Source organism: Lissotriton vulgaris, chromosome 2_1 (assembly GCF_964263255.1).
Source record: "Lissotriton vulgaris chromosome 2_1, aLisVul1.2, whole genome shotgun sequence".
NCBI classification, from domain to species: Eukaryota; Metazoa; Chordata; class Amphibia; order Caudata; family Salamandridae; genus Lissotriton; species Lissotriton vulgaris.
This window is the reverse complement of record NC_141687.1, coordinates 1,834,313,278-1,834,341,225: the sequence shown is the minus strand read 5'-3', so window position 1 is coordinate 1,834,341,225 and position 27,948 is coordinate 1,834,313,278. Positions and strand designations below refer to the sequence as shown.

General features: G+C 40.7%; 1 protein-coding gene across 3 annotated transcripts in view; it reads left to right on the top strand.

Annotated features, from left to right (window-relative positions):
* DENND4A (DENN domain containing 4A) overlaps positions 1 to 27,948 on the top strand; it is a 598,128-nt gene that overhangs the window by 465,844 nt on the left and 104,336 nt on the right. For all 3 annotated transcript variants that reach the window (XM_086957985.1, XM_086957984.1, XM_086957983.1), the window contains 4 exons: positions 668 to 811; positions 3,869 to 4,983; positions 8,777 to 8,993; positions 23,326 to 23,420. In XM_086957985.1, coding sequence (XP_086814111.1) covers positions 668 to 811; positions 3,869 to 4,983; positions 8,777 to 8,993; positions 23,326 to 23,420 — 1,571 coding nt within the window. The remainder of the gene's footprint in view (positions 1 to 667; positions 812 to 3,868; positions 4,984 to 8,776; positions 8,994 to 23,325; positions 23,421 to 27,948) is intronic.

Below are 27,948 nucleotides of genomic sequence, written 5' to 3'. Positions count from 1 at the left end.
TTTTTTCAGCCAAGTTTTAGCTTTTGACTGTACCAAGATTTCACTGATCTCTTCTAGGTGAATGTGCTCTTTCAGTAGTCACTCCCTCTCTTTCTATCATGCTGCCTTCCTATCTAAAACTGATTCACAATCATCTGCACTGTAGGAAGGCCCTTGAATGTGGTTATTTACACAGTAATCGGTGTAAATGCACCGATCCTCTTCTTTCTTTCAGTTATACCTCCAAGAGACCCTTGTGATGGAAATGTGCTCTATTCAGTTTTTACTAACACATAACATAACAGCATCGTCAGTCTCAGAAATGGCATGTTAGGCTAGCCTGTCAAGACTAATGCACGAATAGTTAAAAAAACATGTAAAACAGAATGTTCAATGTGCCTATGAAAAGCTGTTGGCGCAGTTCAGAAAACTTTCAGTGTATGTGTGTCTTATTATCAACATAGGTGTGTTATTCATGACTTTACCTAGGAAAGATATACAATTCTGTAAATCAGGCCTTATATGTGCATACACATACATGGCAAATTCATTCCATATTCATTTATATTATATATGAGACACTCACATGGCAAATGTGTAGCAGATACAGACAATGTCAATATGCAGTGTTCTGCCTTTGTGCGAGTTGATTGTAAAAGCTCAAATGTCTCCATTCTGCTCCTCATAGTTTCGGAGAATGAAGATCCCAAAGGAAGTGAGGATAGTCTTTCACAGCTGGAATGTCGAGATTCAAGGAGTGTAAAACCTGTCTCAAGTATTCTTCACCTCAGGGATGCTGTCAGCAAGACGGATATCATGCCAGTCAGCAGTGGTAAGTTGACAGCTCCTTTCTAAATTAATTATATCCAGCATGGTCTGTAATTTTACAGTACGCCTTTAATTATTGTATTGGAGTTGAGTGTGATTTCACATGGTAAAAAAACCAATATCGTGCATCATAAACCGGAAACCTGATACATAACTTGTTTCTGATGGGGAACCTTAAATGGATCTTCATAACTTGCTGCTCAATGTAAAGCCTATAGAGCTTTCCGCCTGGTCAAGGGAGAATCCTTGTAAGAATTAAGCTTCAAGGCTGACCTTTTGGCCGAGTTAACTATAGATTATCCTTGAAAGAACTTTCTCCCTTACGGTTCAACAAAATATAGAATATTAATGCACAAATAATAGAGAGCAAAGCTTCCTTTCTTACATGCTCCAAGACGGTGGGACAATATTGATATTGCACCTCTGATCTTCCTCATCCCAACTATCCTTCAGGAAATATCAATGACTCCTGTCTTTATCATTTTCCTACCACCCAAGAACTTCCGGGTTCTTCTGTTGAACCCCTATTCTCACCTGCCCTATACTTATGACTTCTACTCCTGCTAAATAAATGCACCTGCATTCACAGTGTGACTGGCATGCAGTTGATGTATTCTTGTTGCTACTTATAGTGAGCGCTCTGCTACGCATAGAGGCCTATACTGTGCAAATGCCTACTGTAATTCTCTAAGTTGTGAGCACTCGCTGTTGTGGAGCGCTTTGACTCAGATGCTCTTTATAGACTTGTTATGTTTGATGTAATCATTCTACTTTTGTAAAGCGCTCTGATACCTTCAGTTCTAGCTAGCGCTATATAAAACTCTCAAATAAATAAAGTTGACATGTACAAGTAAAAACAAATCAGTAATAGGACAGTGAAAATCGAAACTCCTGGCATTTGATAGTCCCAGCTCTATTGCAAGATCCCTTTCAACTGCTGGAGAGGAGAGAATGATTTGTATTCTGCCTGAATACTGTGGCTGAGAGATCCCATTGTTTCATTATTTATTTTTATTGAAACCCATCTAATATTTCCGAGTGGACTAAATCAGATTGACCTCTGGCTGCAGGGTTTGTGTTTTGCTTCACTCTGATGGTCTTGTATGTCTGGAAATGATGGTCTCTTTCTCAATCTATTTCTATAACTTAGGAGTCTTTCAGGGGCTGTTTCCTCTTTGTTTCGTTTGACTATTTCTTTTATTTAATGGTAAATCATCTCCTCTACACCCCAGCCTGTTTTTCACTGGATGTTATCTTGGGCCACACGACTACTAATGTTTTACCTGGGAATTTTGTTTTCCTTATACTGAGTCCAGAGGAACACTTAGAAATGGCTCTCCTACCCCTCCCCCCCCCTGCCCTCACTCCCCAGCGGAGGTTTCAGGATTGTCCCATGTGGTTTCCCTCTTGGGTGCAGAATCACAGTTATACGACTCCTGGACTTAGGATAGTTGATCTGTCTAGGACCTAGCTCTCAATCAAATTGAAGACTTATTTTTTTAAGTTTTATTCTAATAAAGTTTGTCCCACCCAAATGGTTGTCCCATTTACCTTCTCATACAGCTCAAAGCTGATGTCTGAAATAATGTATAGCATGTTCGCAGTTGCTCTGACCCATCCCGTAGTTAGCAACCACACAGCTTTTCAGCAGGAAATACTGTCTCTTAGTCTCTTCCCTGTACCATACTTAATACACTTTTTCTGAATCACTTCCTATACTCTTATTGCTTTTACAGCACTCTGCTATTCCTGAAGTTAAACATCGAACATTACACAGTCATTTTTTTCTGTACATTGTTTACATGTTTTATTTTAATAAAGGTTGCTAATTAGTACTTTGAAATAACTTTCAGGATGTTGCAGCCTTTGACACTACAACTGCTGCCCGATAGCACTATGCTAGTAGAGACAAATAATTGCATGTGCACTCCGTTGATCTACTCTCTAGATCTTAATAAAGTGTTCTTTGGGAGAAGACATTAATAGAAGGACTAACTTTTGTGACCCACCTAGCTTTAATGGACATGAAGCGGGTAAAGTATTATGTGGTAGCACACTGTCATTTACAGACAGCACATTTTCTATTCAAATAACCACCCCATTTGCATAGACATAGAGTTTTGCTGATAAAACTGTGGGGTGTTGTATTATGTGCATTATCTCCGGCAAGGATATCCTGGCACGAGCAGGTGCGAGTCTAGGCACACCTAGGGCCTAGTAGGTCTACTTGAAAAGCCAGTTTTTCATTTTCTTGTAGAATTCAAGAAGTGAGGAGGAGGCTCTTATGTGTAGCGGCAGGTCGTCCAATGCTTTAGGAGTAATGTAGGAGAAGGATCAACTGCCAGATCTGGCTTTCTATGTGTGTGTGATTTGTGCAAGTAGGAGTCCGGACGAGTGGCAGTGTCTGGAAGGTTTTGAAAATATTGCACTTGAATGATAATGTGTGGCAATAGGTTTTCTGTGAATATTTATTACTTGTGTATCACTGAGTAAAGTGGCTTGATTTGTTTTTGCCCTTTTAAAATCTTTTCTTCATTCGCACTTCAAAATTACCACAAAAAAAGTACTTCATTTTTGTTTTCCTAACTGCTGATTCTGTAATTTTCATTTACAGGAAATTACATTTTATGTGTTGCAAAAAATGGCATAATGCAGCCTTTCCTTTCACACTCTGTGTACCGCAGCAGATTGTCATATTAATCCCTTTACTTTTCTTCTCCTGTCTTCAAAGTGAAAGGAGTTTGTAAACACCAATCCACATGTTAAAAAGCATAAGCATCAATTTGCAGAAGACATAGCCTGGCCTTGCACCTCTGTCTTTAAAGCGCAGAAAAAGTGACTAGATAATTAGTGAATTTAAAGTCATATTTATTTATTGCTTGGGCTTTTGAGACCCGCCAGTGGGTTGAGACCCACTGTTTGGGTAACACTGATCTTCACAGTGGGGGATAAATGCCCTCACTGTATCCTACCTATGCAAGAGTTATAGATAAAGCCGAGAGCATCTATTTCATACATTTATCCTTTAAGTGAGAAGAAACTGTTTGTGCTTTCTTCGCAGGGAATTTGGCTAAGCCACCCTTTGCTCTGGAATGTGACGGCATCAGTGGTGGAGCACAAGATCTGCAGAGCACTGGATTGAGGAAAAGGCATAAGAGTGCAGTGGATCCTAGAGCAGAAGATCAACAAATGCAGGGATGTCGGAACCGAAACTTGAGTGGAGGAGTCCTGACCGGGCAGCTCGTTAATGGGCTTGACCAGGAAGTTGGCTGTAGGGGCATGGTAGAAAACTTGGGTGCAGATGCAAGAATACTTACAAGTGCTTTCCAGAAAACCATAAGGCCTAACAGCCTTAACTTCAGAAAGCCATCATCAAGGTCAAAAAGAATCAATGTGGAGAAAGATTCGAGTGATGAAGATGCACCACTTGAGGGAAATCAAAGCTCTGCAGATAAAATAGACTCTCCAGCGATCTTTGATCTAGAGGATCTGGACAATGAGCCTGACATGAAACCAGTTAAGCCAACAGACCTTCGGCTCAGTGGCCCAGAGTGTAGTGGCAGCAGTAATTTTCCTGCCAAACCAGTCAAGAAAATGGACGTTGAGGCTGGTTTTGATCCACTTTCCCTGCTGGCCGCTGAGTCTGAGCAGCAGAAAGACGATTACGAAGATGAAGAAGATCAAAGCATTCTCACTCCCTCAGCTAAACGTGATTTGGCAGAAGAGATTGAGATGTACATGAACAATATGAGTAGTCCCCTAAACAGTCGTACCACAAGCATGGATTTACAGAAATGCTATGATGACAAAGTAACTTCAACCTGCAGCAAAAGTCCAACTATAGTGCACCCCAGTCGACGATCCAGCCTTCCTCCAAACTCCTCCCGGCCTGCAATCATCCCCAGATCCAAGACCTATCACTTGAAAAAGGATGAGAAGCGAAGGGATCGGCTCTGGTCTTCCCCATCATATTCCCCAAGTAGTCCCAGGGGAAAACAGTCTGTGGACATCAGTGGGCCAGTAGCAGTCATGTCCCCAACATCTTTTAACTTGGACAACCTACTCACACCTACATTTGATGTTCTGAAGAGCAGTATGTTTTCTGCTGGTAAAGGTGTTGCCGAAAAAGCAAGCAAGTGGTATTCAAAGATCTCAATGTACGCAGGTCCTGTGAAGGTAAGCTCCATGTCACACACTTGGCTCTTGTTTTTCTTGCACAGGTTAAATAGATCACAGGATACCCCTCACATATCTTTGAAATGTAATTAAGAGCTAGAGCAGTCGAGCGAAGATAGTCTGAGAAGAAGAGCTAGTCGTACTTATCCATGTCCTGTATAATTAATGGCACACAAAGCATGTCGATTCTGATTCTGTCCTTAAAAAGGAAGTACTCAGCAGAACTCTTTGTAGTCAGCTTGTACGATCTCATAAGAGGCAGCAAAATAATTAATTGATAGGAATATACACATATATTTGAACTTTTTTAAATTTTATATCCAATGTACTGCAAATACCCTTTACCGCGGTAATAAAAAATGTCCCATGAAACATTTTACTTGTTGGTAAGGTATAGAAATGTACTTGAAAAACACAAGAGGTATTCATTCGACAGGAACACCTCAGTGTGTTAAGTGGATGGCACTGTCCCCTATTAGATAGTAGCAGTAGTTAAACAGCATATCCGTACATATGACATGCATAGGTTTATCACATATAATCCTGCATTCTTCCATCATTACTGAGCTGGAGATGCTAATTAAAATGCGATCTCATTGATGCACCACGGGGACGTGCCAAAAAAGTAACCTTATATTTGATGGCCATTCAGTTACTCTTTACTTTCTCTTTACGTTTTAGGAGAGTGAGACATCTCACTGTTGAGATATTTTCATAGTAATCATCCAAGGTTTTTAAGAATTCCTACTGAAAACAATGCTCATTTTTCACCATAGGGAGTCTATCATTTTTTCAGTCACACTTACCTTACTTATCTTATGTGCATGGAGTATATGGAGCGAAGTTCAGTTGTTTCTTTCCTGTCTGTTTGATAATTCCACTTGATCTTCACGTGGGAGGTGCCTGCTTTTCTTCATTGTTTTCTAACAGTTGATTTCTTTGAGTGTATTTGTTATTAAAAAGACTGTGATTTTCTGAAAATAATTTCTTTCATTGTGGTACAACTGCTGCTGTTCACTACATGAAAGCTGCCCGTTTAAACCTGATGCAGGTTTGGCAGTATAAGCTTAGGGGACTCTTTTTGATATGTCTTTCTTGCTTTGACATTTGTGAGCTTTTTGTTATTTAAATTACCAATTCTGACTGGGTTAACCGTATGTGTCAATGATTCTTACCATGTTTCTCTACTACTACCATTTTGCCTAGTAATTTTAACAATCAGGGTCTTTCCCCTGTGTGTTGCGGAAAACCAACCTCAAGATGCATGTTTTAAGTCCTTCATATTTGCATTTGTTTTGCAAAGAACCAAAATGAAGACCTTTAGCCTCTTTAAAAGTGCTCTAAGAGAATGTAATACAATTGCCCCTCGAAGAACCATTTCAATTTCCTTATAATACAAATGTAATGTCACATTCATGATCAATAATTAAACATCTGTAGGAGAAGAATATATGAGCATGTACATATACCAGAATATATCAAAACATGATATTTATTTTGTTCGAATACCCTTTAAATATATCATTTGATGTTTGGCAACGGACACAATACTGAAATCTGTAGACTTGTTCACAGTGGTGTAAAAACACCATTTGCTTGGATTATGGAAACTGAAATACAATATTAAATGAAAATCCAACATAGCTTTTTATCAGATTCACAGTCTAAAAAGTAGACATGAGCGAACGGTGCTTGGCGTCGACGTTTCGGTCCCTCGTTGGTCTAAGAGATCCACAGGACCATCATCAGGACGATGTAGTTGCACATATATACATCTAATATGAAAAGAACAAACTTAAACTTATTACCCCTGCATCAGAAAGGTATTGTTTTGCTCCACACAGAAAGACAACAAAACTACCCAAGTGGGATCAAACTCAAAGTGTCACACCAAGTATACCTATAAACATGCCACCACCTATATGTGTACCTAAGCCATGTGAAAAGAAATTATCCAAAGTTTTTAAAAAAACTCACTGAATCACAACACTGACAAGGAAGTGTAAGAGTAAAGGAATCCTCTCCTGGATTTCCAAAATTATCAGTCCAAACGATCTAATAAAAAAATATATGCAGACAATTGTCCCTTAGTCTAAACTCCTGTAAACACTATGCAATCTCGATTGTTGTAGTATAAGTGGAAGACCTATTTCTGATTACGCCTGTGATAAAAGCAATTATCTCAGTATACATGTTCAGTTTCTATGAAGCCTAATATCTCGTTAAAAGATGGCCGCCGTAGTTGCTCTTTAGGTGACGTCATTATTAGAAGCGACTTCCCGTTTCCCTGCTTTTAGCCCCTGCTTGACGGCATGTTTTCACTCAGTCTTGTGAAGTCGGGCAGACGGACCTATTGATGAAGGTCCGGTTATTAAAGTTAAGTGAGCCCATTTTCGTGAACAATGTTTCTAGTGAACTGTTTCAGGAATTTTGGTTTTTGCTATGAAAGCCGGCATTCATTGAGATACTGTCTATTACATTTCAGGTGATGAGATGCTTGTTGTAATTACATTGTGAGTACGTTTATGTAATATAACACTTGTGGTGTTATTGGGATGTTTTAAGGTCTTTTCTTTTCATTCTATTACCTTCATTAAATCGGAAGGCATAGCTAATGATGACTTCGTGTTTTGTATCATGTTTTTAGGCGACGAGTAGTCATTTATGAAGAAGATGTAAGTGCTGTCCCTTATTATGTTTTGCAAAGATCTTTTTTGAGCTCCTACAGGAGTTTAGACTAAGGGTCAATTGTCTGCATATATTTTTTGATTAGATCGTTTGGACTGATAATGTTGGAAATCCAGGGGAGGATTCCTTTACTCTTACACTTCCTTGTAAGTGTTGTGATTCAGTGAGTTATTGAAAACTTTGGGTGATTTCTTTTCGCATGGTTTAGTTACACATATATGTGGTGGCATGTTTATAGGTGTACTTGGTGTGACACTTTGAGTTTGATCCCACTTGGGTGGTTTTGTTGTCTTTCTGTGTGGAGCAAAACGATACCTTTCTGATGCAGGGGTAATACGTTTGTTTGTTCTTTTCATATTAGATGTATATATGTGCAACTACATCGTCCTGATGATGGTCCTGTGGATCTCTTAGACCAGCGGGGGACCGAAACGTCGACGCCTAGCACCTTTTTGCTCATTTGTCTATTTTTTAGACTGAGCATCTGATAAAATGCTATGTTTGATTTTCATTTAATATGGTATATTTCAGTTTTCCATAATCCAAGCAAAAGGTGTTTTTACACTACTGTGAATAAGTCTGCAAATGTCAGTATTGTGTCCGTTGCCAAACATCAAATGATATATTTAAAGTGTATTCGAACAAAATAAATATCATGTTTTGATATATTCTAGTATATGTACATGCTCATATATTCTTCTCCTTCAGATGTTTAATTACCCAGTCCCTAGAGGATTATTGGGTGGCTCTTTGTGATTTAGATTCTAAGAGAATGTAAGCATACAGAAATATACAAAAACACCATGATCATTGTTCTTGGGCCTTACTATTTCAATAACCCCTCACAGCTCACTTTTTCACCTTCGAAGTCCTGAAAATCTCTTACTTCAAGATTTCATCTCAGCATTTGTGCGAGTTCGGAAAAATATAGGGACATTGATCTGCAGGCCCACAGTCAATGCACCAGGGTGTAGGCGATAAGATCTGGTGTTCTTCACAGTTGTAGAACACAACAAAGCCAGCAGGGATAACTAGAGTTAAGCTGTTATGTAATCGGGGTAAGGTGTGGTCACCAATGTTATCTTCTTATTTTTTAAATCATTAGGATCAGAATGCAGATCGGGCCAGTCTGTCTTCGTGTGGAGCGCAGGAGGCAGAATCCACATCATTGACAGATGAAGATGCCTGCAATGACTTTGAAGAAACCTCTTCTCCTCTGGAAAGCCGTGCACCTTCCATGTCCAAGGGGCTGGGGCTGAGCAGAAGCAGCCTTGAGAGCACTGCATCCCAAGATGCGTCTTCCAAACAGTTTTATCACTGCGGTAAGGAGCAGTACTTTATGAAATAGGTAAACCAGACTGTCTCCTCACCTAAGAAGATTATATCAGAGGTTTTTTGTTATTGCTTAATTTTAATTGCCACGACATGAATGGCAGCTTGATTGCTAATAATTAAATAGCCTGGCTTCACTGTGATTCTTTGTCCCCAAAACAATCCATACATCTGTTTCAGTTAACATCTCTCAGCTGCCATTTTCCAGCCCTCTGGCAAGTCACCAGTAACTTCTCAGACATGTATATTAGTGGCTCTGCTTGTACATCAACAGCTTCTCGAAGTACTGTAACATGTATTGGGGTCAGCTGATTTATAGCATTTATGCAACACTAGGAACCAATTAGTAGCATCCTTTTACAACTGTGGTTGCTGCAACAAGGTGACATCTAATGTTACGCATATAATCATATGTATGATCCCATGGGAATCCTAATATAAAGCATGGCAAGCATTGCGCGGGCATATGCTTCTCTTGGCCTTTTGCAATTGCAACCAGACACTGAAGGCAGTCGTAAAGGAGAACCCTAAAAGTAATTTCAAGAAAGCTTGGAAAAGACATGAATGCAAGCTTGTGGTACTGTTCATGAATGATCAGCAGTTGCATTTAGTGCTGCAGGGCATTTATAGATTGTGAAATTCCTCTGATGCAGAGGGAAAGAGGACGATATCTTAAGAAACCATGTTGTCGGTCTGCACTGGGATAGAATAGCATGTCATGCATAGCTCTAGGAATCGCAGCATTGCCATTTCACTCATGCCAGTAGTACATTACACATTGCATGTTAATTTCGAACCTTTGAATGCCCCGCTAGAGCTCTGCAAATAGACTGTATTTTGTTGTTGTTCAGATGCTCTGTACAGGCAGTGTGTTACACAACAGTAACACATGTGCCTGCTTGCTGAAGGAGTGTACACCGCATCCCGAAATGGTTGTCTAGAAAGCATCTCGAGATTATATTTTTTTGCATTTAAACTTTGATTGTTCATCTTCACTTAGCTGACTTGGGCATCTACTTTCCATAAAATCTTGAAAGTAGGCTTTTTTGTCAGTCTAGACTCCATTATCTGTTAGCTTCCATTTCCGATTAGCAAATGACGCTGTATTTTGCAGGAATATTTGAGTAGCTCAGTTATATACCATTTGTAAGGTCCCTTGCAGTTTTGGAATTTAGCGTCTATTCTGGTTCTGCAATTTCCATTGATTGAAATAATGGTGGTCTATGCACTTTGTTTGCTTGTTTTGGTGTAGTTTAGCAATGAATCATGTGGGCCAGTGTCTTGGTAGGGCTAGACTAATAAATATAATAATTATTCATATTGGATTGACTTAGCCTAGGCTTCGCCATCGGTCTGTGTAACACATTGTGAGTATACCGACCGAGTGTATTAATGTGTGTGTTATTGTGGAGGTAGTCCTATGGCACAAACCTACCCGCAGACCACTGACTGTGAGCTCTAAATATCCTTCATGATCGTTTACAAGGAGGTAAACGATGTAGGTTCCTGTTGTATAAGGGTAGTGCTCCTTGAAAAGAGAAACGTTTTCATCACCATTGTGAATTGAAGGCGGGCCGGTGCTGTAATGTAATTGGAATGTTTCATATCGAGTGTATAGATGGAGTAGGCTTCCCTTTTCAGAATTTTTTCTTGTTCAATTTCTTTGTCTATTATTCTATTCTATTGTATTATTATATGGATGTCTTTATTTAGAAAAAGAAAATTCCACTCTTTTTTGCTTTATCTCGGCATTGGATTTTGATGATGGTAGACCTATCTGGCTTGCTCTCCTTCCTGTTTACCTTCCAACACAAAGTTGTCTTCATCAGATTCTGATGAGCGGCTATGGGCAGCTGCCCCAGCAGCCACCTCAGCCTCCCAAGGAATCCTTGGTGTTGCATTGATGTGAACTATATCCTTGTTCAAGAACATAGTTCACATCACTCCAACTTTGAAACGAGCCATGCTCTGGTGGATACAGACATCAAATCTATCCAAGGGGAATCATTTCTCTTCCAGGGGATCCTTATCAAAGTTATAAGCACTGAATATTCCCGCTCATGCACGGGGACCCCACATATTCCTGCCCATGCGCGGGTACCCCGGAAAATATATAAAAATTATATATGAAAACATACATAAAAATATATATATATATATATATATATATATATATTCACTGAAAAAAACATAGGTTTTACACACGTTATAGTTAGGAAATAGCATTTGAAAAACCTATGAAATTCACTGAAAAAACCATAGGTTTGACAACAGTTATAGTTAGCTGGAAATTTTACTGACCTAAAACCAATGAAATTCCACGTTATAGTTAGTTGGACTCACTATAACTTGCGCGTGTAATGCACTGCTGATGACATTACATATTACATCACTCATGACATGGTCAGTGACATCACTCATGACATCAGTGATGACACCATCCAGTGAATATGTGCCTTTCTGAAAAATAAATATGTTTTATATATGTATATGTAAAGGTCGATGGAAGAATAAATGTTTAAATAAGTGTGTAAATGGATGTTTTTTTTTTTTTTTAAATGATTGGTTAACTGGCTTATTAAGTATATCTTAGTGAATACATATATTAACGAGTAATGTTTAAATATTTAAATATATGTATCAGTGTTTCACTTTGTGTATAAATGGCTGCATGGGTTGATGAGTACCTACGTGTGTGTATATGGGTTATTAAATGTTTTTTTAGTATCAGTATGAGTGTCTCTATGGTTTGGTGGGGGTGTTACTTATCATATAGATCCATCAATGACTGACTCACTGTTTCTATGTTTTTTGAAGACAGCATATGTACAGGACTGTATGGGTGGATGAGTGTGTATATGTGTGTGTTAGTGAGTGAATGCCTGCCTCACTAGTGTCTTTATTAGTAACAAGATATGTTTTAATTTAGTATATGTGAGTATTGATATATATAAGTCAGTATATGTGAGACTAAGAGATAGAAAGAGTTCCTGTTTAAATAAGTATGTGTTTCTATAAGTGATTGTTTAAGAGAGTAAGTATGTATAAGTTTCCTTAGAAGTAACGTGGTAGTGTGTGTATAGTTGTATATGCAAATGAATGGATGTTCAATAGTTTATTTGCATGTGTGAGTATGTGTGTGAGTAACTTTTGGATGACTGTCGGTGTGTAACAGGATGTATAGGTGTATCACTACATATGATGAGTGAGTATATGTATGAGTGACTATATAGAACTGTTGGTGAATGAGAGAATGTGTATATAGATGGTGGAATTACTGAATTGGTTGTTGTAACTGGTATGGGTATCTCCATTTTTTTGAAAATGTTAATTTCTATTTTCCAATATGTGTTTTAAGGGTTACATTACACTTAAAGGAGGTCTGTCATCAGTGATGTCATGAGTGATGCCACTAACCATGTCATGAGTGATGTAATATGTAATGTCATCAGCAGTGCATTTCACGCGCAAGTTATAGTGAGTCCAACTAACTATAACGTGGAATTTCATTGGTTTTATGTCAGTAAAATTTCCAGCTAACTATAACTGTTGTCAAACCTATGGTTTTTTCAGTGAATTTCATAGGTTTTTCAAATGCTATTTCCTAACTATAACGTGTGTAAAACCTATGGTTTTTTCAGTGAATTTCATAGGTTTTTTGAATGCTAGTTCCTAAGTATGAAATCACGTTCGTAACTAGATAGTGTCACCGCCTACACGTCCTAAGAAGCGCATGTAAAGTCATGTGACTTGAAAACAACACTTGCAATTGGTTCTTAGTAGTTTCTGTTCTGGAATTTACACGAAGCACTCCACCCACTTTCCGCACAATCTTTTCTACTCTCAAGAGACAACAGCATCTTCCGGAAAACTTTGCTGAAATGGCTGCCCTTCCGCATTCATCTTCCGAATCTGAAGGAAATGAGCGACCACCGTTAAGAAGAAAAAAAGGAATCTTTCATTTGGCAATTTTTTACTTATCCTGAAGATCAAAAGAAAGTGAATGCGCCAAAAGTAACCTTCACGATATGCAATTCGGAGCTCTCAAGGGGAAATCCAGATAAAAAATATTCCTTTTCTATACACACCATGCAGCGGCATGTTAAACAAAGGCACCCTGATCATTATGCAAAAGCATCGACAAGAGCCCTGGCCACGCTATTACCATCAGAGGTGGCCAGCACATCTTCCGGTGGACGACCTGTACCTCCATCGAGTGCTGAAATGGACTTGAAACCATATCTGGCGAACGTGCACATGAAATGCACGAACTGTGGAAAACTTCTTGTATACGGAGAGCAAAGCTTTATTCTAATTAAACACAAAATTGGGATTCATAAATGCTCCAAGAAAAGTTAAATTTCTTCACTATATTTGGATAGTATGACATACTGAAAAATGTCGTAGCAACTTTAAGAAATCAAAAGCATCATAACACTTTTCAGAACTAACTCTTTCTACCAAAACGTGCTCCAAGAGCATATTATGAGATGTTTTTTCGCCGCTTTCATTTAGTGCGCGTCCGGGTGCGCGCACCCACCTATCGCGTACAGGCGTTGAGACACGCATGTGCAGTCATGTGACTTTAAAACAACACTTCCAATTGGTTCTTACTAGTTTCTATTCTGCAATTTACACGGAACACTCCACCCACTTCCCTGGAAAACCAGTTTATCGAAAAACTTTTAAAGCCTCCTCTTATGAAATATTCGACATCGTTCACATAGCAGAGTAGTGAATAGCACTATATACACTCCGTCCCTTAATTATAAGAGACTTATTTCCTAAGTCTCTGATCTCCAACTGTGCAACGTGGCTCCCCTGTGTCGTAATGAGGTCCATAGACAAAAACTACAGGGCCAGCATTATACACTTGCACAGAACCACAAAACCACAAGAGCCACCATGTTAATATATATCCTTAATATAATAAACCTCTGAGAATAAATACATATTTCCGTGGCACCCCATAACAGAAATTTGGCGTCCTCTGACTCGGCTCCATTACCAAACACCCTAACCCCCCGCCCCCCTCACTCTTCACTAAACTCCGCACTCCACCCCACCCGGACCCCCTATTACAAACCCCCAACCTACCCTCCCTGCCCAAGCCCACCATGAACCTCAAACCGCCCCTGGAAAACTTATAAGACACAGGATTACTAAAACTCAAAGAGTAGGCAACAGGCAGATAATCTAAATAGTACATAAAGGCACATATTTTTTCCATAATACTATTGAAAAACATGTTCTATTTTTATAAATCTATCATGCATCTGACCCTCATTTTCAAACCATACACTTTCATTTACATTATTTTTTTTTTTACAATTCATGTAATGTTACACACCTTTTCTAAAATACACCAGTCCCTGTTATTTATAAGGATTTATTTTCAGTCTTCATCAGTGACACTTTCTTAACATATAATGAAAATCACTGTAACTTTGTAAACGACAATGCTAACGCGGTAAAAATAACCCTCCATTTGCTTTCCTTTAAGAATGCAGACTATCTACCCCACGCATGCGTTTCTTGATATTTGCATTTGGCAGCGAATACCGACCTTGAATCGGAAGACATGAACAAGAGCTCCATTGTCACATTTAAAACTTAACGTAGCATCTGCTCACACATATATCTTTCACTTAGCTAACATTCACAGAAAACAGCATTGATGTAAAAAAAAAGTGACCTTCAAGAAAAGCTACTTTTTTGATAACTACTAAGCAATATTTAAGTGACTAGACTCCTAGAAAATTTATCAAGTCATTCTGCTCCTCTCCACTGCATAGCCGGCGACCTAATTCTGTGGAGTTGCTATACAACCGGCAGTGCTGCGCCGTTTCCTTTACCATCTTGGGAAATTCAAAATGGATGTCCCTCCTGCCTTCGCAAACGAGCCGGACCACTTAGAACTATTTCGACAGAGAATACTTCTGTACTACGGCACCTTAGCGCACTCAACTTTGAATACTTCATATCGATTATCATTTCGATATTCGTATTTCACCTGTGTGCAGCCTGTATTTCATTGCCTGAGCTGTGATTTCACGTGGGCCCTGGATTTATGTCTCTGCAATTTGGTACATCCTGAACCGAATTACAATCACCTCATGAATCCGTTACTTGATCATGAACAGCTTTGTTACAACGGAGGGTTTATGGCCTTTGCAGCGATACAAGGAGTTCTGGGTCATTGGAATATATTCGCAGCGGCGCAAGATTTCCTAACAGAGAGCTACATCGAAAACCCACCGAGCTGCCCAATGATGGTAAAAGACGCTCCAATAATGACAGATCATGAATGCTCCTTTGATCTTCTCAATTGGATGGCTGACATGTTTTCAGATGATAACAGTGATTTCCTGTTAGAAGCACTTGCCGCCTACTTTGCCTACACAATGGACGGTTAACTCTTTCCTAACAGAGAACTACATCGAAAACCCACCGAGCTGCCCTGTGATAATAAAAGAGGCTCCGATTTTAACAGATCATGAGTACTGCTTTACTCTTTTCCATTGGATAGCTGACATACTTTCAAATGATAAAAGTGATTTCCTGTTACAAGCAGAAGCTACCTATTTTGCCTAAACAATGCTTCAATAACTCTTATACAAACCATTGACGTCCTCATTTCCTTTTGCTTCCCTATATTCTTCACGTTCTTTTCCATATTTTCTTTTGAAGAACAGACCTATTGGCTTTACTAACAGTGGACATTATGATTTCGTGTTGTTTAAATTTTGATCTTTTATGTGGACTACATTTGTTTCTTCAGCTACTCGATTTTCAACTTTATTTTTTTACAGTCTAATCTCAACAATTCTATTGCATATCTTATGTAAGGTTACTTCAAACGTACTCGATGCGAAACTCGCTAATATATGCTACATGTACCCTAATTAATGTGTAAATTTTAAACGAGTTTTTTATAACTGTAAACGCCATTTCGCATCTCAACTGCTTATTTCCATGTATTCCATGTACTACTGACAATACCAATTACTGTGTTTTTTGCAATTTCTGTACTCATATTACATAATGATTTGCCTTTAAAACAGTACATTTCTAAATAAACATTTCAAATATTCACGGTTTCTCTTTTAATCCATAATCTCAACTGAAATGATTTCATATTGAAAAACTATTCATGGGTTCCACATAACCTTAACTGTAGACACTGAGGACCTTATTTATGAAGACCTTGCGCCGCCGGTGCGTCATTTTTTAAAATGAGAAAAAGTGACGCACCGGTGGCGCAAGGCCTTCATAAATAAAGTCCTGAATGTTTTCTTTTCTCGACCTCACTTACTGATACTAGAACCTGCAAGCCAATTACGGCCCGTGAACTCTTTCTTAGTAGGTCGCGCACCGTACAGACAGTTATACCACTGTTAAAAAAATTTTTTTACTGTTACCAAGCACCGCCACAGTTCCGCTTCACTCAGACTTAATCACTGCTCCCACGCTTCTACAGGCCAGACGCTATGTCGTATTTCTCTCCTTATCACCCTTTCATCTCCACAATAACAAACAGTTCTCCGCCAGCCACCACAGAACAGAGTACAGATGCAGAGGCACCAAAGAGTGAACCCATCACCAGCTGCCATCTCCGGCTGTTTCCATGGTTACACCTCATTCTGCACCTTGCTGAAGGCACAGGTCAAAAGTTCATGTCTCAACGTTCTACAACAAACTAAGAAGACTATTTTCCCTCCAGAAACACCTGCCAATCCACAGCTCTGTTACATGTCTTGTTTTTTCACACCCAATAGTACTTTTCGTTTAACATAAACATTAACATGCAACGTACTGTTCAATCTCCACTTATTACAATCAACCAATCATTTTTATTTTTTTTACCACACCCAGCCTCTTCCTTTTTCTTTATTTAGAATTTCAACTTCTAACTCCCATTCCACTACCAGAACCGATCGGAGGACGACTACAAATCCCTTGAAAATGAAGGTCTGGCTAATAGGACACAGTTATATTCACTGGAGTGAAAAATATGCAGTAAGCAGACGAATTTGCAACCTCGGCTTACCAAATGTACACATAACATGGATTGGCAAAAGAGGATTGAAATGTCACCAATTGATTCCATTGGTGAAAACTTTTATGCATCTCCCAGAACCAGACCTTATAATTGTGCACTGTGGTGGGAACGATCTAGGCACAATCACTGGGGTAGGTCTGGAAATGCTTCTAAAAGACACCTTTCGACAATTGATGACACTTTTTCCTCGATCTGCCTTGGTATATTCCAATATATGCCAAAGACAGAAATGGAATTGGTCCAATCAACATTGTGCACAATTTGAGAAAGCAAGGAGACATGTAAATAAATCTGTTTCTGCTTTCCTCAGGGATTATAGCATGGGTTCTATTTACCACAACAACTTGCGATACCACATGCAAGACGTCTATAGGAGAGACGGTGTTCATTTCACGAATGAGGGAAACAGAATCTTCCTCTGCAACATCAGGCTCTGCATCGGTACTTACTTATAAATGCAGAAAACACTCAATTAACACAAGGGCTCTTTTCAGAGCCACCTTATATCTAACCACTCAAACTTCTGATTTATCTCCATTTTCACACTCTTGTAAATAGGTGTGCGCGACCGGGTGCGGGCACCCCGTATTTTTTTTCGGGAAAAAATTATATCTTTTTGCGTTTAACGCCCTTACTGCACACCCCGAGAAAAGCTACGCAGCAAAACAATCTCTACCTTCTCCCCTTTCCATGTTTCAACGCTTTGAAATGAACAATATATTTACTCGCAGTGACAAAATGGCGGACAAAACTTCCTGATTTCCTTCGAATCGAACGTTAACAGACGTCACGCAGCAAAAAAAAATTCCGCTCACGCGCAGCCGCTCGAGTGCGCGCACGCGAGTGCGCCTATAGATATATAATTGACTTTAACTTTAATTTTCTCAACAACTACTGAACGGATTTACACCATTCCGAAAAAAGCGTAATCTGCGAACCGGACTCTACAGTTTTGCCAAATTTTTTATAAATCCATTCAGCCGTTCGACCTGTAGCCGAGTCTAAAGGTCCTATGGAAAATAACATGTAGAAAACACGTTTTGGGGCCCCCTTATATCTCAGCCCCCACTTGACCAATCCCCCCAAACTTTCAGGGAAGGAGCGGAGCGGACCGAGCCATCTTCTATGAGAAATTCGCTAAGATTCTTCAACCAGGGCCAAAGTTATTCCAAATAGAATGTTGAGGATTTCCTATGGAAAACAATCCTAACTATAACTACCTACTGGCGACCGCCAGTAGGTAATATATATATATATATATGTATATATATATATATATATATATATATATATATATATATATACATATACACACACACAACAACTTCCTCCAAAAAGAATGAAGCAGGAGCCCGAGGGGGAACAGGTAAGACGGGCTTTATTGGTGAAAAGGCAGTCCCAGTGGCGGCAGATGCATTTTGGCGTGATGCCTTCCTCAGCACCCAACACCGGAAGCCTTCATCTGTGTAAGTTCATTCCTGCTCTCTCTGATAAGTTGCTGGCGTGGCCCGCTCCTTCCCCTGGCAATTCAGCGCACCTGTCGTAGTCACTATGAGTCTCAGAACTACAACTCCCAGGATGCCTAATGATCGCAGCAACCCGGGTCGGTGAAATGGGGAGGGTGTAAAGATGATCCTTACAGCGGTCATAAATATATATATAAAAAATCTAGAAAACACAAGCAATGCAGCCTTACATACACCAACAAGCTAAACAATGCTGTGAAATGTACTCTTTGCACATATACAAACAAACCAGGAAGACCAAAAAGCACTTGAACTGCTTTTAATGAACAGCAGAAAAGTAGTCCTGCAAGGAGAAAGAAGTACGCATTGTTAGCCCATAGGCTGCATTGTAGCTGAAATAGCACAGAAAATGAAAGCAAATGCAGAGCATAAAAAACTGGTAGCCATGACCCCGAGCTTTCCATCATGCCTCAGGGTTGACAGTTAGGTCCGTTGTTCTTTCCGGTTCCTTCAGTCAGGACCCTGGATAATCAGCTCCTCAGATTTTTGACTTTTCAGTCAGAAATTATATTTCTTTTTCATCTAAAACTTTATACTTCGACATTTTACACCTGTTGAGTATTTCTTTACCTGTTGTTTCTTCAAGAGTTTGGCGTTTTTTACCTGAAATGCCTTCCATGTTTGCTCCCTGCCCTTCCTTTGGCAAGAAGAAGGGCAAAACAGACTCCCACTATGTCTGTATCCTTTGTCTTCTGGATTCTCATGCTCCTGAGACTTGTCAACATTGTCAGTCTTTGTCAAGACAGTCTCTCAAGAGAGGGAAAGGATTCGCCTTTATGGACTCTCTGAAGAAGAAAAAGCTACCACCTCTAGAGGCCAGTCTCCTGTGAGGCAGAAGAAGAAGAGACCTAGATCTACATCCAGAAGCAAGGTAACTGCCTGCTCTTCATTTGCGTCGAGCTCGGTGCCCAGAATGCCTCCATCAGCAATGAAAATGTCGACTACGTTCGCATCGACAGCAGGCTCGCCGTCGAGAGAACATTGGTCGTCGTCGAAGTCTTCCAGAAGACGTACGTCATCAGCGACTAATCCTCCGCCACCTTCAACTGGGCGGCAGTCGGCGTCAAACAGTCGTACTCTGTTGGTGCGGGACCGCCCAACGTCGAGACACCGTTCTCCGTCGTCTCCATCTGTACGGCGTTCAATGTCGAGGCACAGCCCTCCTGTGCAGTCAACCAGGCGGCGGTCAATGTTGAGGCCTAGAACATCAATGACGTTAAATGGCTTGATGTAGAAACAGATCCCTCGGTCGCAGCCACCAAGAAGCTCATTGTCGAGGGCAAGATCAAAAGCGAAGAGAAAAGACTCTGCATCAAGGAGGACTCCTCCGTTGTAGCCCTCGAGACAGTGCTCAACATCAAGGCCTAAATCGACAGTGTTGAGAGGGTCGACATCGAGAAGGTTTTCTCCAACACCTTCCCCACTTTCGAAGTTGAGACATGGTACTTCGTTGGGTACTCCTCTTCCAACGTCAAAGCATAAGTCCCCGACGACGGAGAGTCGGTCGACGTCGAAACACACACCCCCAACTTATAAGCAGAAATTGCATTCATTGGACTCGCAGGTCTTAGTGGCACATAGTCGATCGACGTCAAGACATTGTTGATGTTGTCACACCATTTGGCCTCAAGGAGACGCCATTCTTCTTCAAAAGATCGTTTGGAACCTTCAGTTTCGGCTGCAGTATCCCCACAAGTCATCTCAATGTTGAGAAGCTCATCTTCTCCGTCTCCAAAGCGGAGGGTATAGAAATCTAAGATCACGACTCCACCTACGCAACGAGAGGAAGAACATAGATCTCCCTCAGTGCATCTCTCGCCTACGTGGCTTCTCCCAATTCAGGATTGGCAGAAACAACCTTTGCAGGTTCAGCAGCCCTTGGACTATTCAGGCCCTCTGCATAGATCTGCTCTGGCCAGGCTTGTGCAGGCAGTTGACCGATCACCCACCAGTCCATCCAGGGGCTGCCAGAGAGATAAATCTCCTCCACGAAGATCCTCTTCTCATGGGCGTCACAGAAGACGAAGATCACCCTCCTGGTCTTCTTTCTCAACCCATTCTCCAACTCTTACAGACAGCCCTCCAGAGTCTCACCTGTTGGCATCAACACCGTTCATTATGTCGTTTCCAGAGGGGCACAAAAGTTGAATATAGAGATGTCTACACCTCAGACCTCTTCGTCTGTTATTTTTGATACTCTGCATCAGAGGGCCGCATCAAGACCTTTGCTGCCATTAGTTCCTGGTCTTCTGCAACCTGTCTTCCTTACTCCTTCGACAGCCAAAACGGCCCCTGCGAGGATCTTAAAGAAGTATAAACCAGCAGAACAAGATCCCCTGTTTCTCAGGTCAGATCCTCCACAAGATTCAGTGATAATTGCGGCTGCTTATAGCTCCTATGCAGTGGCTTCATCTTCCACAGTCCCTCCGGACAAAGAGAGCAGAGCCCAGGACTCCAGTGGGAGAAAGGTTTGTGGCTCTGCAGCAGCATTTTTAAAAGTTTCCAGTGTGTCAGCTCTGTTGGGCCGTTATGATAGAGCGTTGTGGGACTCTCTGAAAGGCTACAAAGAAAATCTACCCAAAAAAGACCGTGAAGAGTTTGAAGAGATTCTCCAGAAAGGGGCCCTCGTGACCAACTAAATGATCTGTGCGGCTGCGATGGGGCATTCTTAGCTGCTCATTCATATTTGCATGGGGTATGCGCGAGATCCTACTGGCTGCGGCTTACAGCATTAAAACCGGAGGCTCAACAACACATCCTGAATCTTCCTTTCACCGTAAATTCTTTGTTTGGCTCTCACACTGATGAGGAGATGGCCTGGATGAAGTCTGAACTAGACACTCTCAAAGCTGTCGGTTTGAAGAAAAAGAAAAAGTCAGACGTCGGTACAGACCTTACGATCGTAGAGCTTTCCGTCAGAGGGTTCAAACCCCTCAATGGTCCTAAAGGCAGTACCATCAGAACAAACCTCACTATCAGGGATGTCGCCCTTCTAGAGGTAGAGGAACGTCCCAACAGTCTTCCACAACTGCCAAGAACACCAGCAAGCAATGAGGGCTCACTTCCTCGGTCGCCGTCACCCACTCCAGTGGGAGGAAGTATCTCCGGACATGTAAAAGAGATTTGCGGGAAATAACATACGATCAGTGGGTGCTAAATATACTAATGAATGGTTATGCACTACGTTTTGGTGCCCCCCCACCCCCAAAGTGCATCCTGCCAGTGAAGCCAACTGTTCCCCAGCTGCCACTTTTGCATCAGGAAATTTCTACTCTACTACAAAAGTTGGCCATAGAAAAAGTTCAACGCAAACACAAAGAGATGATGGTAGGAGTGCTGAAACTTTTCAGACACTCGCCCCTAGTCACAGATCTGGGTTGAATCCATCATCGTCCTTTAGCTCACTTTGCCACCTCAGTTCAGACCCAGCTATATGCAAATCAGTCTTGACCCTGTGCCTCATGGGAACAGTCCAGTCCGACCTGCCATGCCAGGTCTTCCCTGAACAGGAAACAAGCATCCTGGGACCAGTTTCGGGGTAACACCCCTCTTCAGCCAGGCTAGCTTGAATCCAGTGGCAAAGTGAGCAGGGGACCCACGTCTGGGCATACCCTGCCAAGTGAGCTAAAGAATGATGATGAATTCATCCCAGATCTGTGACACAGGGGGAGTGCTTGCAATGTTCAACACTCCGTCCATCATCCCCTTTGGTTTTGCTTTGTTTGCCCTAATTTGGCAGGATATGCCAAGACGTGGGTCCCTTGCTTACTTTGCCACTGGATTCACGTTAGCCTGACTGATGATGGCTGATTAGCCATAACCCGGTCCCAGGATGCTTGTTTCCAGACCAGGAAAGACATGGCTTGGCAGTTTGGGCTGGACTGTTCCCATGAGGCACAGGGTCAGACTGATTTGCATATGGCCATGTCTGAACTGGGGTGGCAGAGTGAGCTAAAGAATGATGATGGATTAAACCTAGATCAGTTGACTGGGGGTGAGTGTTTGCAATGTTCAACACTCCGTCCATCATTCCCTTTGGTTTAGCATTAATCTCAAATGACATATCATTAGAGAGTCTACATGTACATTTTAACAATTCCTTCCATGTACTGTGACACAACCATTATATCACAATGAGAAATATATTTTTATAATTTATTTAAAAACAGATACCCCGCCACATGACAGCCCACTTCCTCTTAGATGGATCTAGAATAATAAACTCCCATGCACAACATTCATACCAAATCTCAGTATACTACACATACTTTGGACACACAACAACAGAAAAACAGATTGGAATTTTGACCGTTGAGATGTTGTGGGCTGGGTTCACTTTTCCAAAAACAGTCAACGCATGTTTCGGTGTCGGCATGAAAATCAACCAACCACCTTTCTCAGGACCACATAACAATACAATTGCTTCCAAGGGTAGTAATATGGTGGAAATTGATATTTCAAAAACCCAGCTCCTTAATAACTCAGTACAGACCTCCCTTATACCTATTCCTTATTCAAAGTGTACCACTGGATTGTTTTTGTGGGGCTTTTATAGAGAGTGGAGAAGTTAAAAGGGAGGTGGTCGTACACAAGGATAACTTGAGAAGAATGCATTATTATTTTTCAGAAACGTTCTCATTCCAAGAATCTTATTGCATTGTTTGCAGTTGCAATTTCTTTCATGGCACAAAGTAAGGCCCGATGTCTAAAAAACATATTCATTTAAATTTATAGGTACTCCATCAAAGTGCCTGCTTCCTTCTAAATCTGAACTGGTGACCTCTAGCAGCTCCAGTGGTGTCAGTGTCTTTGAAAACTATGCAATGGAGGTAAGTTGGGAGATGATAAAACGTATAACTAGGGACAATTTTGAAATGATGCAAATACTGGCATATTGTTATGTCACAGTTCCTTAAGTTCTACATATTCAGTAAACAGCCATTTACACTACTGCATATCTTTTTAAGGACTAGGATCCAGAGCTTTGTTGGTTGTGTCTACTCTCTGGCTCTGCCAGCTCAGTTTTTATGTAGATACTCTCACGTCTGCCCATTATAATTCTCCAACAGCTCTAACTGTTCTTTTTCCATTTGGCTGGTAAAAAAATATATTCTTAGATCATCCTTTCGGTTGCAAAAGCTGTTGCAATATTTAGGAGTTCCTCGCAAGGTGGAAAAGTGACACCTTTGGTACCACTGTAGGTTCTTCCTCGCTTGTTCAGTATGAAGAGGAGAAGAAAAGTAAATGGTCAGTTTTGTTTTTCTGACCCCACAACCTCCTGTACTAGTACTTTTCTACTTTCCAGACTATGTTATGAAAGAATCATTTTCACTTGAGTTGGGAATAATTTTAATTTGACTCTCAAGGGGTCCAGCGTACCAGAGAACCCCAAAAGTACTAAGAAATTATAACTTTAATATCAAAGCTAATAAAGACTCTGCTCTGATATCATTCATGGGGGTCTCCAACATTTGAAGGCACTGCAGAACCCTTGCCAGCCACAAGTGAAATGCAGGTAATTAAAAATTAGTACACAGTGGTGGTGTTAGCCAGCTGAACTATCACCTAATAGTGACAGACCCACCTTTTGGTTTAGATATTCTCATCAATCGAGCATGTAGTCTTAATACCACAGGTCCTTACTCAATCCCCCTGTACCGCTGCTACAGTAAAATTCGGTTATTTAACTCTACCTGTCCCATGTCACAAGTTCATTGATTCCTGACGACCTGAACTCTGTTTAATTACCTCCTATTTGAAGGTTTATTTTTTGTATACTGTGTCCAAGGCCTAAGAGCATCAGAGCAATTACATGGAGCAGCAGATTTATATGGATATGAACAGTGGCAACATATCAACAACAGGGATACTTAAGTAAAGCAGGAACAGTATATTACCGTAGGTTAATCAATATAGAATGCATGATAAGCAGAGTAAAAGCAAGACTACAAGCAATGAATGGATATAGTCAGTAGCCTTGAACAAATACAATAAGACCAATCGATTAGTGGGATTAAACTCCTATGAATACAAGTTTCCTTGTGTAAGTCAAGTTTCTAACCAACTTACATAGAACACGAGGGGAGGGGGTTACAGGCATTTCGTGAGTCAATCAGTCTGTTGAGAATCCAGGGAAATCAAGCCTCTAAGGAGAAGGAAGATTGTCCTTTAAGGGGAACATATCACAATGTCAGTCTTGTATCTACTGATGTGCAAGGCACATCATAGAGGTGGAGAAGAACAGGCTTTAATTCATTTTGAATTAAACACATAATTAAGGAGACAGCAGTGTGCTGCAGAAGGTACCAAACCAAGCACAAACACCTACACAGCTATCACTCAGCAACAGTCATGTAACACATTCTTTAGTTCTTTGCTTTTCCATTTACAAAGGGTGTTTGAAGTGGTGATTAAAAAAATTCACTGGTTTTCAGTGGCCTGTGGCTATGAGTTCATTTATACTACACATAACTAGGCAAGGCAAAAAGCAAGGGCTATTTTTGTTTACTTTGTTTTAAATCTGATGTTTCCTAGTCCACCATCTACAACTCTTGACACCATCGGTAGACATGGGTATTTTCATGGATTTTGAGGTAGTAAATTATTCATCCATTATCAGAAGTTTCAATCAATGTTGGAAATATTGACAAAGCATTTTAATTTAAGAAACGCAAACATCTTCTCCATAGACTATAGAGAATTGTGCCAGTACTTCCTGGAAAAACAAAAAAAGTGGTCTCTACTGTTTAGAATGTTCTAATTCTTTGGAAACTGAGGCCTGAAAAAAGAGGAATTCAACTCTTAGACTTGGGCAAAAAATTAAAAACATGTTCACTTCAGTCACTTGGACTTGAACCACTGAATCGGATATACATGTTCATAGGCCACAGATCTCCAAACACAGGCTCACACCTATGGCCTGACCTTGTACCCAGGCTCCACCCCCAACACAGCTTCTCATGATCTTAAAGACCAAGGACAAACATTTTCCCTAGCCCAATCAGATTCTTTTTTATTTATTTATTTTTTACAGTTTTTGGTTGACGGACATGGCAATTTAAAGATGGTTGCCTAACTGTCAAGGTAGTCATATAATTGATTACCTCTTTTGACCCCTAGTACCATGGCTTTTTACAATAATAGCTGAAGTTTGTTTTGTGTTGGTGAAAATCCATCAAGTATCATTTACTCTAGATCTGATGAGTAATAGCCTATGTAACTTTTAAAGGATCTTCATGGAACCCTTCAGGATTGAGCGAATGTGGATGAAGTAAACATAAGGAATGTTTTGTGGAGTTTCATCAAACAGCACCAGTTAAGATTATTCAAAAATGCTATTCCTATCGGGAGTGTGATGTAATTGTAACTACATGGTTCTTTTTCTAGTGACTATATGTAGTTGGCCGACAACGTTTTTCAGTGTGCCTACCTCTAACTCGAATCTGAAACCGCATACAGTCTAATGCAATTGGATGTCCCAGATTTTGGGTAGTTATATATATCCTTACCATGAATATGTTTATTAACAGGACTTTGCTGCAAACAATCCACGTTCCTATGTACCTTATAGATACAATAGAGAGACAGAAGTTTTGCAGGTGCCTCTAGCTTTTCTGTCTACACTACAGCAAATGAAAGACTGTTCAACGGTTGCCACCATAGCTCCCGTGTAGGTCAGCCTCCACATTCCGCAATACCCACTGTACCAATCCTACCACCTCCTTTACATTCTCCTTTACCATCTAAGCTTCCTCAGCCTCCACCTCCTCTCTCACCTCCTAGGGAACCATCTCCCAGACCTGTCGTCAACAGACTTCTAGTCCCACGTACTCCTGAAGACATGGATGACAACATTTCAGTTAATTCTATGTATTGAGATGTGGATAAGGAAGAAGGTGAACTTTCTCCAGGGAATGATGTAGGTAGTAAATACAAAGAATGCTGAGCTGTTCCTCAGAAGGAGGATGTCCGCGTCACACTAATATTTGGATACTGTTGGTCTCAATGAGTCCTACAGTTGGGCATCCATTTTGTTGGATGTAATGCCCTCACACACCCTTTCAGGTGTCATGCTTCATCATCTGGGCTGCTCCTCATTGGGTTGGTGGTGCAATACCCAACGGGCTCACCACAAAGAGGGGCACTTTACCGGAGATCTTTTATCCAACAGCCGTTTTGTGAAGTGCGGGTATGGGGCCAAAAATGTGTAGACGTGATAGTGAGTTTAAAATAAAGCTGGGAGTACCAGTATCAAGTTTTATTCTGGGAGTCTCCTTCTCTAATTAAAATTTGAAACCGAACCTGTACTCGATGGAATTCAATTTTTCCTACTTGAGTCTCAGTTAGTGTGTGATCGTCGACATGTTTCTCGCGTTTCTGTTCAATAACTCGCGATTCTTCAGGACCTTAGAAAAAATTATAATTATGGAAACTGTCTACACTAAGGGATCTACAAAAGTATCCAGTGAGCTAGTCTAGATGTCACAAAAAGAAAGCGTGCTTTATGTGTCAATGTACCTGTGTTGCGCTGGATCTACTTCTAAAAGGAGACGTAAGGGCATGTCAAAACAGGTTCAGGTTATAGACAATAGTGATTGTGACTTTGTACATTCCTTAAAACCCGCTAGTCAGTGTGCAACTAGCGTCTTGATTAAAAACCATTTTTAAAATAAATGTGGAAATGTATCCTCAGTGAGCAAAGGTCGATAACATGCCCCTGTGGATAAAAACAGCAATAAAACTGGTGGTTGTTGTTAATTACAGGACTCATCTATTATGTCTAGTTTCCAGGCATCAACAGCACCCAGCGGTCTGCACAACAGGTTGAGACTTCCATAAAGTATGGCTGTACATAATCATTTGATAGGTGCTGTAGTCATGGTACTGTCTTACTTTATTCTTTGTAGAGTGTTTGAGGAGTCATTGCCCTCTCTTTCATTGTCTATTGTTCAAAATAGCATACGTATAGGGCTATGTCTTTCTATGTTATAAAGTGCTCCTGGCATTTGGATGAGTTTATTGGAACTGAAAATTTCTCCAATGGGGTTGAATTGTTCAGTACAAGAAGGGGAAGGGCCATGTCTGATGCAATATATTGTTGTTAAGGGGATCCTTGGGGTCTAGAAGGGTCAGTTTAACCGAAATGCCTCCGTATTATGCAGCGTGGTGCCAACTCGGTCGCGTTTTAAGGTGAGGGCTCATCATTGATTTTATTTAAGTTATGGGGGGGCCCTCCACAAAAGTGCAACGATCACAGTACCGCTTGGGTGGCGGTATGGTGTTTTAAGGGGCCACCGTGTCCTGCCTGGTTTGAGTGGCATAGCGTATTGCTCCTGATCGGGTCGGTTTGGTGTAATG